The 17,521-nt window shown below is 35.9% G+C and overlaps 1 protein-coding gene across 2 annotated transcripts in view; it reads right to left on the reverse strand.

The window, feature by feature from the left end:
• The window catches only part of LOC121951430 (guanine nucleotide-binding protein G(olf) subunit alpha), a 67,814-nt gene extending 52,411 nt beyond the window's left edge, over positions 1-15,403 (reverse strand). Inside the window, exon 1 of one of the 2 annotated variants that reach the window (XM_042497752.2) lies at positions 14,578-15,403. In XM_042497752.2, the coding sequence (XP_042353686.1) occupies positions 14,578-15,088 (511 nt within the window). In that variant the 5' untranslated portion in view covers positions 15,089-15,403. Of the gene's footprint in view, positions 1-9; positions 788-14,577 lie in introns of those variants that run through there. The other variant, XM_088085826.1, reaches the window with a different exon arrangement.
• Between the last annotated feature and the right edge of the window lie 2,118 nt (positions 15,404-17,521).

Genomic DNA, 17,521 nt, shown 5'->3' on the forward strand with positions numbered 1-17,521 from the left:
CAGCCTTACCCAGTAATAAGAGCCTGTGTGTGGCTTTATACGCTTGTCTTTCCTTTTGCAACTGTTTTTCTATCTTTTTATTAGCCTCTCGTTGTGCCTTTTCGTCGATGCGTTGATCTTCAGTCTTGCTGTTGCCCAAACAACCCATCTTCCGTCGCCCTAACCCTTCCTTGTGGAATCGTAGAAAAATATAAAATGATTTTTGTGGTGTAAAAAAACGACACAGGAATGAGTCTGGTGTAAAATAAAACAAAAAAAGGGTGAAAAATCTCTGCGAGGCTTCTCCGTCGGAGGGAGGAATATGTTCCCCCGTTACAATTCCGCTTTAGCCGCAGCCAACCGTCATCCAAACCGTTTGTCAGCTCACAAACCAACGAAGAACAACGACTCGGTTTCGCAAAGAAATATCAAAAATACATATAAATAAGAGGAGACAGAGAGGGTTTTCAATTCCTGGGAATCCAGTCAACTGTTCCTATCGCGTCTCCAGCCCCTCTCTTCTCTGTATTTTTTTTCTATCTGAATTTCTATCAGTATTTCTGTCTCTTTAACTCAGCACTGCCTCTCTCTGTGGCACCAGGAAGTAGCCGTGGACCGTGGAGGTGGAAAACAAACCTGCGTTAAACTGTAACATTAACAACCCGCACTGATAGAGCATTTTATAACGCGTGTGGAAAACGGAGAGGAGCCATTCCAGGTTTTAGTCCGTCGCCGTGCTGTTATCAAAGTAATCAAAGGCGAAAAGGGGTGGAAACCCGGGCGGCTGAGCTCTGTGTGCTGGTTTACAGAGGGGCTGGGTCTCTGCTGCTTCTTCTTGTTGGCTTCCAGTCAGAGAGGTGGCCCTGACCCAAACTGGCAACCCAGTTACACTGTGTGTGTGTGTGTGTGTGTGTGTGTGTGTGTGTGTGTGTGTGTGTGTGTGTGTGTGTGTGTGTGTGTGTGTGTGTGTGTGTGTGTGTGTGTGTGTTTACCTATCTGTAGTTTATACATTACAGGCCTGGGGGGCCATCATTGTAGTCCCAATGACAATGGGGACTACAAATACATGGTGAAAAAAGTACTCAAATATTTTACCAAAGTACAAGTACAGACTTATTCTAAACAAAATACACTTAAAGTACAACAAGTAAAATTATGCAAAAAGGTTTGTGCTATTTATACCATTATATGGCATATTATAGTCTGCAGGAACGGAAAGTGACTAAGAGCAATTACTGAAGCACTGTACTTAAGTACTGTACTTAAGTACAATTTTGGTCCACTGACGGCCATCACAGCAGTCCTTGAGAGAATGAGGACTACAAATAAACTTTACCAAAGTACTCGCCTACTTTGACTGAAGGATAATTTTTACTTAATGTTTATACAATACAGGCCTGGAGGCCATCATTGTAGTCCCCATGACGATGGGGACTACAAATACATGGTGGAAAAAGTACTCAAATATTTTACCAAATTACAAGTACAGACTTATTCTAAACAAAATACACTTAAAGTAATGTCAACTACTTTATATACTGCTACGTAACTTAATCCATAATAATACATCAAAATGTAGCATTGATTTATTTTTTTGTGTCAACAGTCTGATCTGCAAAGTAACTGTTATAAAATGTATGCAGTGGAATAAAAAGTAAAGTTTATAATAACTTATATAAATATCACTTCATACATTTTTATACAAAATATTCATTTCACAATTTATAATTTATGTATAGTAAAGGAATTGTGAAAATAAGAACAAGTATATATTCATGTATATTAATAAAGAACAATTTTGATGTACTTGTACTGCACACTTTCATTTTAATGCCACTACATTTCGGAGGGAAATGTTTTCTGTCAGTGCACTACATTTTTCCGACAATTTTACTTTCAGATTAAGATTTTACAAAAAAAAACATGATAAAGTTATAAAATATGATACACTAATATTAAACTACCCAACTGCAGTATATAAAGTAGTAGAAATCAGCTCTTATTTGAACAGCTATAACAGTCAATTTCTTTTCCACACATTTATGCATCATCAAGACAACCAGTCACACTCACAGTCGCACCTACAGGCAATTTAGAGTCACCGATTAACCTGCATGTCTTTGGTATGTGAAAGAAACCCGGAGAACCTGGAGAAATCCAATAATATAATATACAATAATAAAACTGACCCAGATTACTCTGGTTCATAAATACGGTCACTTTTAATACTTTAAGTACATTTTGCTGATCGTCACTTTTGCTTTGTTTACATGAATTTTACATGTAATAGAGTATTTTTACATTGTTGTATTGTGTATTTTTACTTGAGTAAAGGATACTTCTTTCATAACTGCAGTAATTACAGTAAATTAACATAAATCTGCTCAAACAGGGCCTTTAATCAAATATGTCTCTATTTCAGCTCCTTTGACAACTATTGAATTATTATAAAATTGTTTAATCAGTTATTTTTTTGTTTAAAACTGATTTAAATGTTCTTCTTTGTTCTTAATTGCCCCTTTGGCCAGTTTTATGTTTCCACATTTGATACTCTACGTTTTGCTGATTGGCACTTTGGCTTTGGTTGCATGATTTTAACATGTAATAGTGTATTTTTACATTTTTGTATTGTGAGTTGTATTTGAGTAAAGGACACCAGGACTTCTTACATAACTGCAGTAATGACAGTAAATTAACAAAAATCTGCTAAAGCAGGGTCTTTAATTCAATATGTCTCTACTTTAGTCTCCTTTGACAACTAATAAATTGTTATCAAATTATTAAATTGTTTAATTACTTATTTTTTTGTTTCAAACTGATTTTAAATGTTCTTTTATACAAAATTGCCTTGTTGGCCAGTTTTATGTTCATTCTGTCTTTTTTCATGTCAAGCACTGTGTGCTTTTAATGCCCTTGTTATAAAGCACTGTGTGCTGCATTTCTCATGTGAAAGGTGCTATAAATAGTTTATTATTGTATAGACAAGTGATTCTAAACCTGGGGGTCGGGACGCCTCCTGAAGGGTCGTGAGATAAATTTAAGAAATCACAAAAAAAATTCACAACATCAGATGGAAGAATGAACATATTACCAGTCTACTTTTTTTCTGAGTTTCCTGTGATATTTATTTTTTTCTTGTGAATTCAGCACAATTTTACATCTTTAAGCCTCTAAAAATGATTCAAATTAAACAATCTGAGAAGGAAGAATTGCATATTGATTGGCCTGCTGGTTATTACAGTGACAAAGAGGTGGTAAGTGGCAGATATGGGATCAAGTCACTGTTCTGCAAGTCCTATGTTAAGTCACAAGTTAGTCCCTAGGCGAGTCCCAAGTGCTAAACTTTGAGTTTTGAGTCATAAACAAGTCATAATGTGCTCGGCACTGAATCTAATAAAACCCTAATCTCAGTAGATCATCTTACTTTAAAACTGGTGTGATACCACAGGATATAAAAATGACACTTAGTTTGATTAGGTCACCATAAAGTTATAATCTAAAATACTGTAAGTTGTGATAGAGCGCCCAAAGGATGACCTTTTTCTTTTGCTGGCCAAGGTGGAAGTTAGTGCCGCCCTGGTCAAAAAGTCAAAAAGCAAGAAAACCTTCACAAATGAACACCACTTTTATGACTTTTGAAGCCTAAATGCAATCGCCAGAAGTAAAAAGCTCATGTTAGGCTATCAACGAGCCACACTACGGTCGCATGACTTGACATCACCCCCACAATGAGGCTGTATTGCTGCGTTTAGCTCGATGACGCTCTGTAGTCCTATTTAGCGACTTTTAAGTAACCACCTTTTTCAAAGACACATAAAAGCTTCAAAATTCACGATAGGGGTATTTTCCTCACAATTTTTTTTTTCACATAGAACAAATTGTGGAGTCTCTTCGGCTTGTGTTAACCACAGACCTTATTAAGGGCTTCTAACCAAAAAAACACATTTAGAAAAAGAACATTGCCTTCGAGGGAACCAAAGCGGCTGAAATGCTAACTTATTTCTCATTTTAGGACTCACTCCTGGGGTACTCTATGGGTAGTACAAGAACATTAAAGGTCCCATATTATGCTCATGTTCAGGTTCATACATGTATTTAGGGTTTCTACAAGAACATGTTTACATGCTTCAATGTTAAAAAAAAAAAAAAAATCATACGGTAAGCCTGAATACCTGTATTTACCCTTTGTCTTTAAGGCTCCATTTTAATGCCTGTCTCTTTACGCCTGCCTTTGTGACATCACAACTTCACAGAAGTCCTGACAGCTCCTATTTAGGATACAGTTTCTGAATATAGACTGTATGCATTTCTCAGTGGACTGACTATTTGGATACTTTCACAGTATTTAGCAGTATTTAGATAGCACCTAATTAAAGAAAATCTGACTTTCTACAAAATGGGAACTTTAAAGCAATAAAAAGAAATACCACAAAGTATGATGTGGTTTACAAAAATAATAATCTGAGTTGAGTATGCTATCAAACTTACAGTGATGTTTTCTTGCGGAAACAATAAATTTACTTTTCACATACATGTCCCAGTTTTGCCAGTAAAATAAATAGTCCAAAAACTTTTGGATGAATGCTAAGGACTATGACATATTATATATATATATATATATATATATATATATATATGTAGTTGCTGCAGTGATCCTTTTCATTTTTTAAATAATTTTTGTGAGATAATATTGTCATGTAATCATATAGTTTTTTATGTTTATGTGTATTAATTGCCTCTTTTTTTAAAAAAAATCACTAAAATAAAAGGTCTTAGTACTTTCTCCACCACATACATCCCTTTGAAACCTAAGCCAATTGGTTTGATTTCTTTTGAAAAAACGGGGAAGAAAGGAAATGAAGAACTTGGCAAGAAGTGTCCCACACATTGAGAGAAATTAGCAGAAGGCGACAAGAAATGTCCTAAAAAATTATTTTTTTTTTAAAAAATGGGGAAGGATTACTAGAAATGTTTCATTTTTTAAAGTCCATAAAATGATATTCATAATTATTCTAACTATATATTTGTAATTATGTTACATAACATTAATACATCTTTAGATTTTTAAATTTAAATTTAATTTTGGAGTCATCTTTGTTTTTTTTGTTAGGTAAATTTCTTGTAACTTTTTACTAATTTCTTGCTATTTTTTTGGTCATGTCTTGTTAGGTTGCTCATTGCCCTCTCCCCATGTTTTTGACCAATCTGCTCAGGGCTGCAAAGGGTTAAACTTGAGACCACCACAAGACAAAGGGAGCCTTCATCTATGAGTTTTTCTGTTATTAGTCTAGACAAATCTATTTTCTTTATTTTAAACAATAATGTCATTTGATAAAGTTTTATCCTCATATATATAATTTAAGACGTAAGAGGAGGTTACACTGCAACACTCTGGCAGTGCAGGTCACACTTTTGCAGATAAGAGGGAAAAAGAAAAACTGTCAGTGTTGTGAGCATTGTCTGACATTTATGTTCAGCTCGGCTTCCTCTAAACTAGGCCAACATGGGGTGTGGGTTTGTATAGGTCTGTCTTTACAGTAACCAACACTGCACTTTACACGCTCACCACCACCGTATTATTTGCACATATCTGATATATGTGATTAGTATGTGTGAGACCAAGAATAAAGTATATTTCATTCAAGAGGTAAAAGTTATTTGGGACCTTATTGATCAAAGTGGGACTTTGATTTTGATTTAAAATATTCCTTCACATAATAGAGATGGCTGTCTTGATTAGGAAATAGACTCAAACCATGATAACCCCCTGCCCTTTAAATTTAATTTAGTTTATTAATATATTTTTAAAAATGTATCTATCACTTGTTTACCTGCTAACTAGTCTCCCTTGTATTTTTACCTTACCTTATTACCTTAAAGCACTTGATTTTGTTGTAATTTATATTCGCTAAAACAGGCGTGAAGTGAAGTTTTCGTAACTGTCTTTCTTGTAAACCTCCTGGCTGCCAATTGAAACAAAATTTTAAAACATAAAACAAAATAAAATATTATAAAATATACTACAATAAAATAAGATTAAGATTGAGCCAATGCTAGTATGCACACTGTTGTATTCAGGTCAGGAAGAAATACTGAAATGCACTTTACTTATATTACAAATACTCACTCAAAAGCACCAGGCAACCATAAATGACTATTTGTGCAACATGTACCAAGTCGTGCACTGTTATTGTCTCCATTATGCAAATCCAATGCAAACACTAGTTTCATGTAGTAAAATGAGTGCCTCAAAGTAGTGCAGTATGCAAATCACAACTGGAACCCTCACTTCACGTACAGTAGTGTGAAAATATTACAACCACCACCACCCCACCCTCATCAAAAAGCAAAAAAAGAATCCTATCTCCCCCCTCAGACAGCAAGGTCAAAACCAGTGACTGGCCCACATCACTCTCTAGTGGTTAGAGGCAGCACCGCACACAAGCTGTCCGCTCTCTGTTAGTGATACACAATCATGTTTTGTTGCATAAATGCTTGTTGTTTTTACAGAAGTATTGTCTGATATTCATGTTTAACTTGCTGTGGTGTCCTCCTAACTAAACTTAAATGGGTGTGAGTTTGTTGAGGTTTGTTTAGGGTGTGTGTTTGTTTCGGTTTGTTCAGGGTGTGTGTTTGTGGAGGTTTATCTGATTTTAATTTCATCTGCAGAAGAGGGGAAAAGTTACTCCATGCCTAGCTTAAATTTTACTTTAAAGGGATGGTTCAGATATTTTTTAAATATTTTTTTTGTTGTTGTTATAAGAGGTATTTATACATAATTAGTGTACTACCTATAGTAGATGTATGTCAGTATACCTCCAGTTTGGAGAAACAGCAGTTAAGTGCGTGATATACAAAATAAGTCCCACATAAAAAAAAAAAAAAAATGTGAAAAAATATTAAATATATCTAAGCAAATAATTTCTATAATTTGATTCAATTTAGTCTTTATAGTGATATTCTGGAGGCAAATAATGACTTTAGTAAAATGTAAATGTCCATCATTGAGTTGTTTTTCATCCCAAATTTGAGTCCTAAATTTTGTTATGACCCATTTAATAAATAAATTAAATTGACAACATTGCACAGATTCATTTTTTAACTTTACTTAAAGAAAACAAAAATATTGATTTATCGATGCATATCTTCTCTGAAAATTTAAAACACTCCAATACTAATTTTCAGCACTTTCTTGCTCTCTATTATTGTTTTTAATGTCATTCTGCTGTTCTCTGCTACTAACAAAGAAAAGAAAAGTCGCCGTCGCCATCTTAGAGCCTTATCATATCTATTTTTAATAAAAATTTCAAATTGTACTTTTACAGCAAGTCAGAAAGTCCAGAATTTTGAAAACCCTACATTATTATGTGATATTAAGTCACTTTAAATGGTCATTCTTTGCTTTAAGTAAAGTTTTTTAAAAAAAACTAAATCTATGCAATAACACCCGAAATGTTGTGAAATTAATTTATATAAGTTTGAAGGGTTGCAAAAAAACTAGTAGAGTGCGCTCAAATTGGACACAACTTTTTGATGACAAATAACTTAATGATGGATATTGACATTTCATGTGTGAAAATTTAGCCATGAAACTCAACTGACTCAAATAAAAGATTTTATACTTTATAATGAGTCGCAGCAGACAATAAACAGCGTACTGGAACAAGGCACAATATGATAAAACTGCATGACTGACATTTACATTTCACTTATATAATGTTTCCTCCCAAAAAACTTTAAACTCACTTTAAACACAAAATTAACTTTTATGTACTCAGATAGATTTAATATTGTTTTAAAATTACTCAAAGCAAACAATGACCACTTAAAGTGACTTATGATGACATTATAATGTCGTGTCGTCAGTTATGGAAAAATATCTATAGTTGATACAATTTTTTGATACCATAAGGTACAATTCAGATCAACCATATAATGTGTCATTGTTATTAAAAAATAGCTAAAACAAGTCTATAATACGAATCAATCTTTGATTTACTGTCACCCCACACTGGCCTCTGTAATGTGATATTATTATTATAAAGCATTAATAATATTTATAAGTGGTTGAAACCATAATTATACAGTGCTCTAAGCAAGTTATAATGCATCATAAGTATGTTTATAATGCATTCTAGACATAGGCATTATATTTGTTTATGCCTGATGGAGCTTTAACATGTTATTACAGTATTTGTGAGTAATATCTTCATGATTAATGTCTGTCTGTCTGTATGTATGCAAGTGCAGGAGAAGTAAACGCTAATGCAGCGATACAACAATCTAAAAATACTCTGTTGCAAGCAATTTTCAAAGTCTGACAAAGATGCTTTTTACTATTTTCAGACTGGTAGTGGACATGTACTGCACAACAGCAACCACAAAGGCCCTTAAAATAGCTTCTAATTAATGACCAACTCGCGAAAAATGTTTCATTTTGGAGGCTCTGCAAAATGAATGCACATCTAAATAAATACATTAAATAAATGCATATACACACGCTTTCTGGCGGAAGATTTCTCTTGCCAGGGAACTGTTACAATAAATCTAACTAGCCCTGACTGTAACTGAAGCATGTACTGTAAAAACGAGGCACAAATCCAAAAGATATCCAGCTAAAATTAGCCTTTTTACGAACCTGGAAAGATTACAGCACCCTCTCTAAAGGGGCAGAGACTCTTGATAAAGTCTAAATCATACAGTAAGCAAAAGCTGGAAAACAAACATAGTCCAATGTCCTTCTTGTGTGGCATGGTTCACTTTGATACAGCAGATATAGGTGTCTGCTATCAGCATCATAAATATGACAATAATTCCAACATCAGCACCTCCTGTTGCATTAACTGGGAACTCAGTTAGTAGCAAAGTTCAGCAACAGTCAATGATAAAACCCATTTAGACTGAAGCAAAGTTCACCTGACTCTGCTGGTATTTCAAGGGGAGGGCCGACAGCAGGGCCTACAACTTCCACTGAATAAGTTTTTCCAAAATATGGCTTCACACGCACCAAAAAAAAAACAAAGACAAAAACAATCAGTGACTTCCAACAGGCTACTCATTGGCCTGTTTGCCTCAGTTAGGTGATAGTTTTCGTGGACTTCATTTCTCGCAGCCTGTTGTTCAGGCTCGTGAAGGGTGATAAGGTTGAGATATGAAACGGCCAGTTAAGGACATCTAGAAAAGCTGTAGCAGATATTATCACAAGCATGTACAGAATCTGATCCAAGAGACCTAACAATAAAGTGACTTCCTTTCCAAGAAATAATCGGAACTTGCCTTCCAGTTCCCATCACTGTATTCCTGTTACAAAGTATAAAGTCTGAAGGAACTCTATTAAAGGAATAGTTAAATAATGACTTTGTTTTTGCATTTTTTTAACAGGACAGTGCTTCCATTTTAAGCAAAAATCTTGTGATATCTTTCATGACACAATAAAATAGTGGACTTCACATGTTTAAAACAAACCAAAAGTTGGATTTAAAGGCACTCAGGAGGTCAGAACTCTGTCTTATTTTGTTAACCCTTTGAAACCCAGATCGCCAGGTTTCTTGTGCTGCATTCAGACGCTTTTCACAAACATTTAAATTCCTGAGAGATGAGGAAATTGGTTTGATTTCTTTTAAAGACATGGAGGAAAAAGGCAATCAGCAATTTCATAAGAAATGTCCTGCAAAATGCAAGAAATGTGTAAAAACTTAAAAAAATAAGAGGGGGATAGAATTAATAGATTTTTTTCAAACTAGAGGAAAATAAAAAGTTCTAATAATCATTATTATACAATTAAAATTATGTTTAAAAAAAGCTAGTATTATATTATATTATATATCCAGGTCATTTCCTTGTTTATTTTTTTATTCTTTAAAAACATGCTATTTTTTTAGGCAATTTCTTTTCTTTTTTCTTGTTGCTCATCGTGACTTTTGGTCAGGTTTCAAAGAGTCAACATAAACAATCTCGCTTTGATTTAATAGATGTTTGGAGGATTACCTTGATTATTTCAAATGAAAAGGCCCTCTTAAAGACCTCTATAGGAGTCTGGACAGACACTAAGTCTTTTGTTGATGTACTCTTTTTTAGGCACTCAAACTGTATATTGAGATTGACAACATGACAGCTCCCCAAAATTGAATAGTTTCTCTGATAAACTTGGTTTTAAGGAGTCATTTGAAACTATATGAGCCAATGGGTGTGCTTGCTATTATTGGCACTGCTATGGATTGGCTGGACGGGTCTGTGGGCGGGAACTCCAAATGACAGGACTTTTGCAAGATGGCACTTAAGATTTTTTTTTGTGTGATATCAGATTATTTGTGTACTTGTCATAAATTCCTTTTCTTATTATTTCTGGGGTGATTTTTGCCTTTACTGATTGATAGCATAGACAAAAAAGGGGAGAGAGAGGGGGGATAACATGCAGCACAGTGCTGCGTGACCCCGGGCCGCTGCCAAGGCCTCAGCCTGTGTGAGGCTCACACTCTGCCTGGTGAACCAGACGCCACCCCTATCGTCATAAATTCCTAAATTTCATTTTGTCATGTACAATCATGTTGGAGCTACATGTGCTGTCTGTTGTATTGCCACTATGCATCTTACAAAATGAATCACAATACTTTACTTTGATTTATGAAGCTTCAATTCAGCAGGCTTACTGCACTTCCGTTTAACCAGAGCAGGTGATATTTGCGCTCTACTTAAAAAGTCCTCTCTGTCAGAAATGAGACCAAGTTTTCATACTCACTAATACGTTTTATCTAATTGTGGTATATTTTCAAAGCATCAAGAAAAAAAATTGTCTTGTCATTTCTGAACTTTAACTACTCTGTATTTGAAAACAAAACTTTAAAGGTCCTATACTGTAAAAATCTGATTTCCTTTTTTATTACATAATAAATAAATAATTTAAAAGTATCAAAATGCTAAATCGACAGAAAAATGCACACTGCCGCTATTCAGAAACTGTGCCTTTAAATGAGCCGTCTGGACTTCCGTGAAGTTGTGATGTCACAAATACACTATATAAAGGTAAAAGGGACTGCTACAGTGGTGTTACAGTCATTTCCCAGCTGCAAAGACAATGCAAAGATGCAGATAGCGCAGATGTGAAAGACCCGCAAACAATGACCAATCAGGGCAGATTTGACTTTCTCGGGAGGGGTTCTTAAAGAGACAGGCGCAACAACAGAGCGTTTCAGACAGAGGGTGAATGCAGGTACATTCAGGCAGGCAGTATGAGAAAATGAATGCGTTATTTGAACTTTAAAGCATGTAAACATGTTCTAGTAGAAACCCAAAGTACAAGTATGAATCTGAAAATGAGTATGATATGGGACCTTTAAAACTAAGATATCAATGGTTTACTATTTTAGAATTATTTAATCTAGTTGAACTATATCTAAATTTATACTGTAAGTACCAAAAATGTGATTCTATATAATCAAACATTACAAAGTGTAAGTGAAACTGACAGATTTCGGCTCCAGCACAGCCTGAGCAAGGCAGCTCGCTTAGGATAAACATTAGCTGCTTATGGCTATCATTATTCAACTAAATACCTGCAGCAAATACAAACAGATAAAGTGACCCAGATTAGCTAGCATACGTTGCCTTGAAATGTAACACTATTTGAAAGGTGTCCACTTTCAAAGGAACACAAACCACCTCAGTCCTCTGACATGCAACAAGAGTCCTACTGGAGACCTGGAGAGTATAAAGTCCCGAAAGGCCTCTTAAGAAAACCCAGAAGTGGCTGGTGGCTGCTGCTGGGTGTACCAGGACAGATAGACTCTATAGTGGCGAAGAAAGCCGCCCAAACCATAATGACAAGCTGAAATGACACAGTGACACAGGTCACACGCAGCTTTCAACAGCAGCTCATGGAAGAATGTATGACACTTGCCTGTGTGACTTCATTAGGATGAACCATGTCTTCCTGTGTGTAATTAGTGGGAGCTGTTTACTCAGGAAATTAAACTGGTAGCCATTTATTATATGAAGTAACAAAGCCGTTTAAACTAAAGCAAATACATGCAATATGATATTAACTGAAAGTGGATGAGTTCTGTTTTAATTGTGTTAAATATTGTTTTTCTCATCAGTGTAGCTTTAATGGCATTTGAGCTCCTGTGTCTGATGGATACTTTCTCGCTGAGGGTTAAGAATTGACCTTTATGAAAACTTATATTAGCCTACATGTACGATATTGTATATGTAGTAAAATAACACAGTGTACAAGCTAAGCTGGGCCTGACATAACACTGCAATTTAGATGTATACTTGATTTTCCTGTCATAATACTGGGATGCCGCTGACGGATATTTGGAAAGTCTCGTGATAAATTGCATAAACTATCAATCATGGAAATCCAGTCAGGTAATAAAATGTATGACCTAAAGTGATATAACCCCTGTCATTTATATGGACACAGTTAGGTAACAGATAAGGACTTCAGCCAGGACTTAATAACTTAGAAGTTCGATCAGTTACTCTATAAAATGCCAATAATAATATCAAACCAACAATAAAAGTTGCCAGAGCCCTAACTCATGCCTTAAAATTATTAATGTTTGCCAAATCTTACCATATGTCAAACTGTAACCAGAATAGTATCAGAATTTATCAAAATAGGACTCAGTGAGTTACACTTCAATTTATCATTTCAGCACAGAAGCCCATTTTTCCACAATAATAAGAGACAGTAAAAACACACATACACCTACACTTTTACTCTATAGTCTACTACACTATAATCTATATCACACTATACTACAGGCCACTACACTCTAATCTACTGTTATTGTATGTATTTATTTACTGCAAATGTGCAACTGTACGTCAAGATAGTATTTGTCATCTCTTATCACTAAGAAATCAACCTACACCACAGACCACTATACTACAAAATAAAGTACTACACTCTACTATCCCATACTGTACAACTAAAAGAATAATTTAAGATGAAGCAAGAATATACTAGACAATCTGACCCAATATCAAATGGCTATTTAGCCTCCATATACAACAATAGTGAATTCTAAAACTTGTTACTCTTCTACATCAAACTGCTTTACTATACTATACTATATTAAAGTAAACTAAACTACACTAAGAGGAAACATGGCCCAATAGCCAGTGCTCTTTATGGCCTGTAAAACTTTTCTCTTTATTCTGTATAACATTCTACTATACTATACTACAGGCCACTATACTCGCCTATACTACATGTACTTATTGGGAAAAAATAACTGTAATTGTGCCAAATTCAAACACCTATGTTTCATCTATATAGAACTGAGACCGACATCACACCACATCACAGGCCTCTATACTTTATTATGCTCTCTTTAACCTATACCATACTACATCATACCATACTATACTATACTATACTACACTACACTACACTACACTATACTATACTATACTTTACTATACTATACTATACTATACTATACTATACTATACTACACTACACTACACTACACTACACTACACTACACTACACTATCCTGCTACTTCCTAAGTTAAACCAAAGTCTGTTTTTCAATTTATGGTCCTGTACTATATATACACTATACTATACTACACTACACTACACCATGACTATACTGCCTTACCAAGAAGAATCTCTGTAAATAAGCCACAGTTAAACCAAAGTCTATTTTTAAAGCTTTGGTCCCGCACTCTACACAATACTCAAATAGTAACTGAAAGATCAGTAGTCCCTATGCATTCTTTATCACGAAGCCAACTAAATTACACTTAAGTCAACACTAAAATACACTATCCTACACTGCTTAAATATTCGTGTAGTCTATTTCAAAAGGCTATTTCTCATCTGTAGTCCTACTACTATACTTTACTATTCTGTACTGTACTATACTTCCTTATTGATGCCATAGTAAAACCAAAGTTGTTTTTAATTATGGTCCTGTACTCTATACCATACTATACTATAACTACACTGCCTTACTGAGAAGAATTACTTTTAAAAAGCCACAGTTAAACCAAAGTCTATGTTTTAAATCTCTGATCATGCACTCTATCCCATCCTAATTTTCATGTTAAACAAGGCCCAGTAACTTTAAGATAAGTGGCATCTCTACATATTATCATCATAAAGCCAACTGAATTATACTCCTGTCAACACTAAAAGACACTATACTACACTGTTTTATTCCTGTAGCCTATTTCAAAATGCTATTTCTCATCTGTAGTCCTACTACTATACTGTACTGTACTTTACTGTACCATACTATTTTTCAGAGTAATTGTGGCCCAGTAGCCACATGCTAATTGGTCTCTGGGAACCTGTGTGTAGCCTCCAGGTCCATTTGATGGTCTACATCGTGTATAATTATCTTTTTTCTGGTAACCCCAAATATTAACAGTAAGAGGACAGCAGGCCCAGTGAGTCTACACGTCCATCTTCATCATTTGTCATTGACAGCCGCAGGGGGTAGTCTCCACAGCCAAGCCAACAGATGTGGCAATAGGCCTCGCCAGAGTAGTGACATAATTTCTGGAAAGGCCAGTGCGTTTTGGTTTCTAATAATAAAACGGCTTCCTAGTCCAACAACAACAGAAAGAGACTGAACCTACCGAGCAGCAGCAGCCGATGCGTCTGTTTGTACTCCCGTTTGAGCTCCTTCAGCGCCCTGTCAATATTCTTACTGACTTTCTTCGCCTCCTTCTCGGCCTCCTTCTCCTCCACCAGCAATTTGTCCCAGTTTTTCTGCTTTTGGGTGCTAGTCTTTTGCAGCAGCTGCAAGCGTCGGCCGCGGTCCTTCCCTGTCCCCTTGCCGCTACCTCCGCCGCCACCACCGCCTCCTCCTCCACCACCTCCGTTTTGTATGAGCACACCGTCGGTACCGGTGTCTCCACGGCGGTGCTCCCCGGCCGGGAGCCTGGCAGGGTCCCCGGGGCGCACCGGGCCGCCGCCGCCGCGTAGCGACGAAGTCTCCCCGCATCCCCCGGTGTCCTCCTGGCGAGCTCCCACGGCGCGGGTCGGCACGGCGGCGTCCGGAGGCTGGTCCGAGTCCGAGGTAGCGTTGGAAATAGACCCGCTCAGGTCCCCGAAGAGCCGGGGACGCAAACTGTAGCACAGCCCCATGTTGAAACCAATATTTGTCTGTTAATGTGATTTTTCATAAATTAAAATATCAAAAAAATCGCAGTTGCGCCACCAGCCCTAACGAGCCATCGTCACATTGGAGCTCCAGCGGTGCGATTTAAGTCCGAAATTGAGCCGAAAATGTGAATGAATTATGCTCCGACATTTGCTATATGTCATTTTGCATTTTCCCCAGTCAGCCTTCGCTTCGTAGTTAGTGGATCACCTGATCCTTTAGTGGACACTGCGGGTCCATCTTACCGTAAGTAACCAAAAGCACAACCTTGGAAAAAAACGCGACAATCCGCTGCGCAGACAGTCAACAATCTGACTGCACAGTTGTTAGGTGCAATGCACGGCACGTCATGTTACTACAGTATGGCCATTTCGAGAATGCTGGTCATGATTTTCATTCCTCACATTTCATGCCTGCATGCCTAAAGACACCTACTGCACTGGAGATAACAGTGAACCTGCTCTTTATTATCAGACTTAATGGCACACACATGCTATCTCTTTATGTAACAATATTTCAAATAAAATGACAAACCTTTTGAAAATGGAAAGTAATAAAAATGTTTGTTTTTTTTAAATCTCATATCATTTCGGATTTGATTCACACTCATATAATTTTACAATGGCAAACAATCATACATTGTGTTTTCAAACTATTTGTATACTAAAGCCAACTAAATTATACTCTCTATAACCCTATAGAACACTACAAGCAAATATAGTCTACCACACTCTAATATACTGTATTATATTTTCATTTGTTGGGGAAAATACTGTAAGATGTTATTTTTTTCATCTGTAGTCGTATATTTTGTTTCTCTCTATATATGTAGATTATAAACAACTACATTATTGGCTACTCTCTACATAACTTTATAACACTATACTATGCTACAGGCCACTATACTAAACAATACTCTAACCTACTTTACTACCTTATTAAGAAAACATACTGTAAATATGTTAAACAATGGCCTGTGTTCTTCATTTGTTGTCCCATACTCTATACTACATTACACTACTTTACACTACACTGTACCATACCATACCATACCATACTACACTACACAACACAACACAACAGGCCATCTATACAACACTATACTATACTATATATTATAGGCCTTATATTCTATACTATATTATACTATACTATAGGCATTCTTTTCTACACTATGCTATGCTATGCTATGCTATGCTATACTATACAAACACTGGCATTTATTGTCCTACTTTAAACTCATATACTTACACGCCTAATATAAGTTCTTCATACTTATTAGGCTAATTATGCTTTTCCATGTGAGGCTTGATAAATTCCCATAATCAGAGCACTGTTTTTGAAATATCTAAAAATACAGGATCTGTTTTGAGCCTTAAAGCAGTTCAAGTGTCTCTGTAAATATTATGTGCACAAAATATCCGGTCTTAAAATTGGGTTCCTGAGACCTTTCAAGTGTCCGTGGGTTGGTCTCAGGGGGCTCCACAAAAAAAAAATAAGGAATGTTTTTCATTTTGCAATCCAAATGCAGTAAAATTTACATACATATCAGTTTAAGATATAAAATTATTTGGATGCTTTTTTTAGTCTCCTCACCTACACTTTGCTTGTTTGTGCAACAAAACTATGGGGTGTTTTTTGTTTGTTTTGCTTTGTTTTGTGTGGTGCTGTTTTTTGTTGTTTGGGTGCCACTGAAATGAAGTAATTAGTCCTCCCGATGTTGTTTTTTTGTGACATGTATGATCATACAAAGGTCAGGAAAATGTGGGTTTACCTGATACATAGGGGCCAAAGTCACAATCAGATGCAGGGTTGGAAATGAACCACTAGATGGAGCACCTGTAACATAATACATCACAGGTAAGTTTAAAACCTGTGTCAGGCCTGCTTTTGCAACTCCACACATATGCTATGTTGGTAAAAGTTCACATTTGGCATCAAATGATGTAGTTTTGTATAGTTTTAAGGTAAATAAATAAAAATACGTGTATGCACCAAAATCAAATACAAGATGGCACTGACAACGGTTCTGAGAAGAAATTGGTAAAAAGGTACTCAAAAATTTAAAAACTTTAGAAAGGCATCTGAAAGCAACACAAGAAAAGTGACGTTGCTCCAGTTTCAAAGGGTTAAATCATTTAATACTTATGAAAGCCTACTTTTACTTTGTTAATATTTTGAATACAGGGTATTTTTACAGTGTGGTATTAATATTTTTACTAAGTAAAGCATCTAAACACTTCCCCCACAGCTGACAGTGCATAATGTTGCACAAATTATTTGCACATTAGTGAGATTGTATGTCATTTTATTTTGAAAGACTGCGTTGCCTAGGAGACAGGAGGAGCCCTCACAGACAGAGCAGCATCATTTGTCCATCACCGTGTTACCTTCATCAGCACCGACATGTCTCCCAT

The sequence above is a fragment of the Plectropomus leopardus genome, chromosome 12 (genome assembly GCF_026936395.1).
Source record: "Plectropomus leopardus strain MGB_pleo_1.0 chromosome 12, ASM2693639v1, whole genome shotgun sequence".
In the NCBI taxonomy this organism is placed as follows: Eukaryota; Metazoa; Chordata; class Actinopteri; order Perciformes; family Serranidae; genus Plectropomus; species Plectropomus leopardus.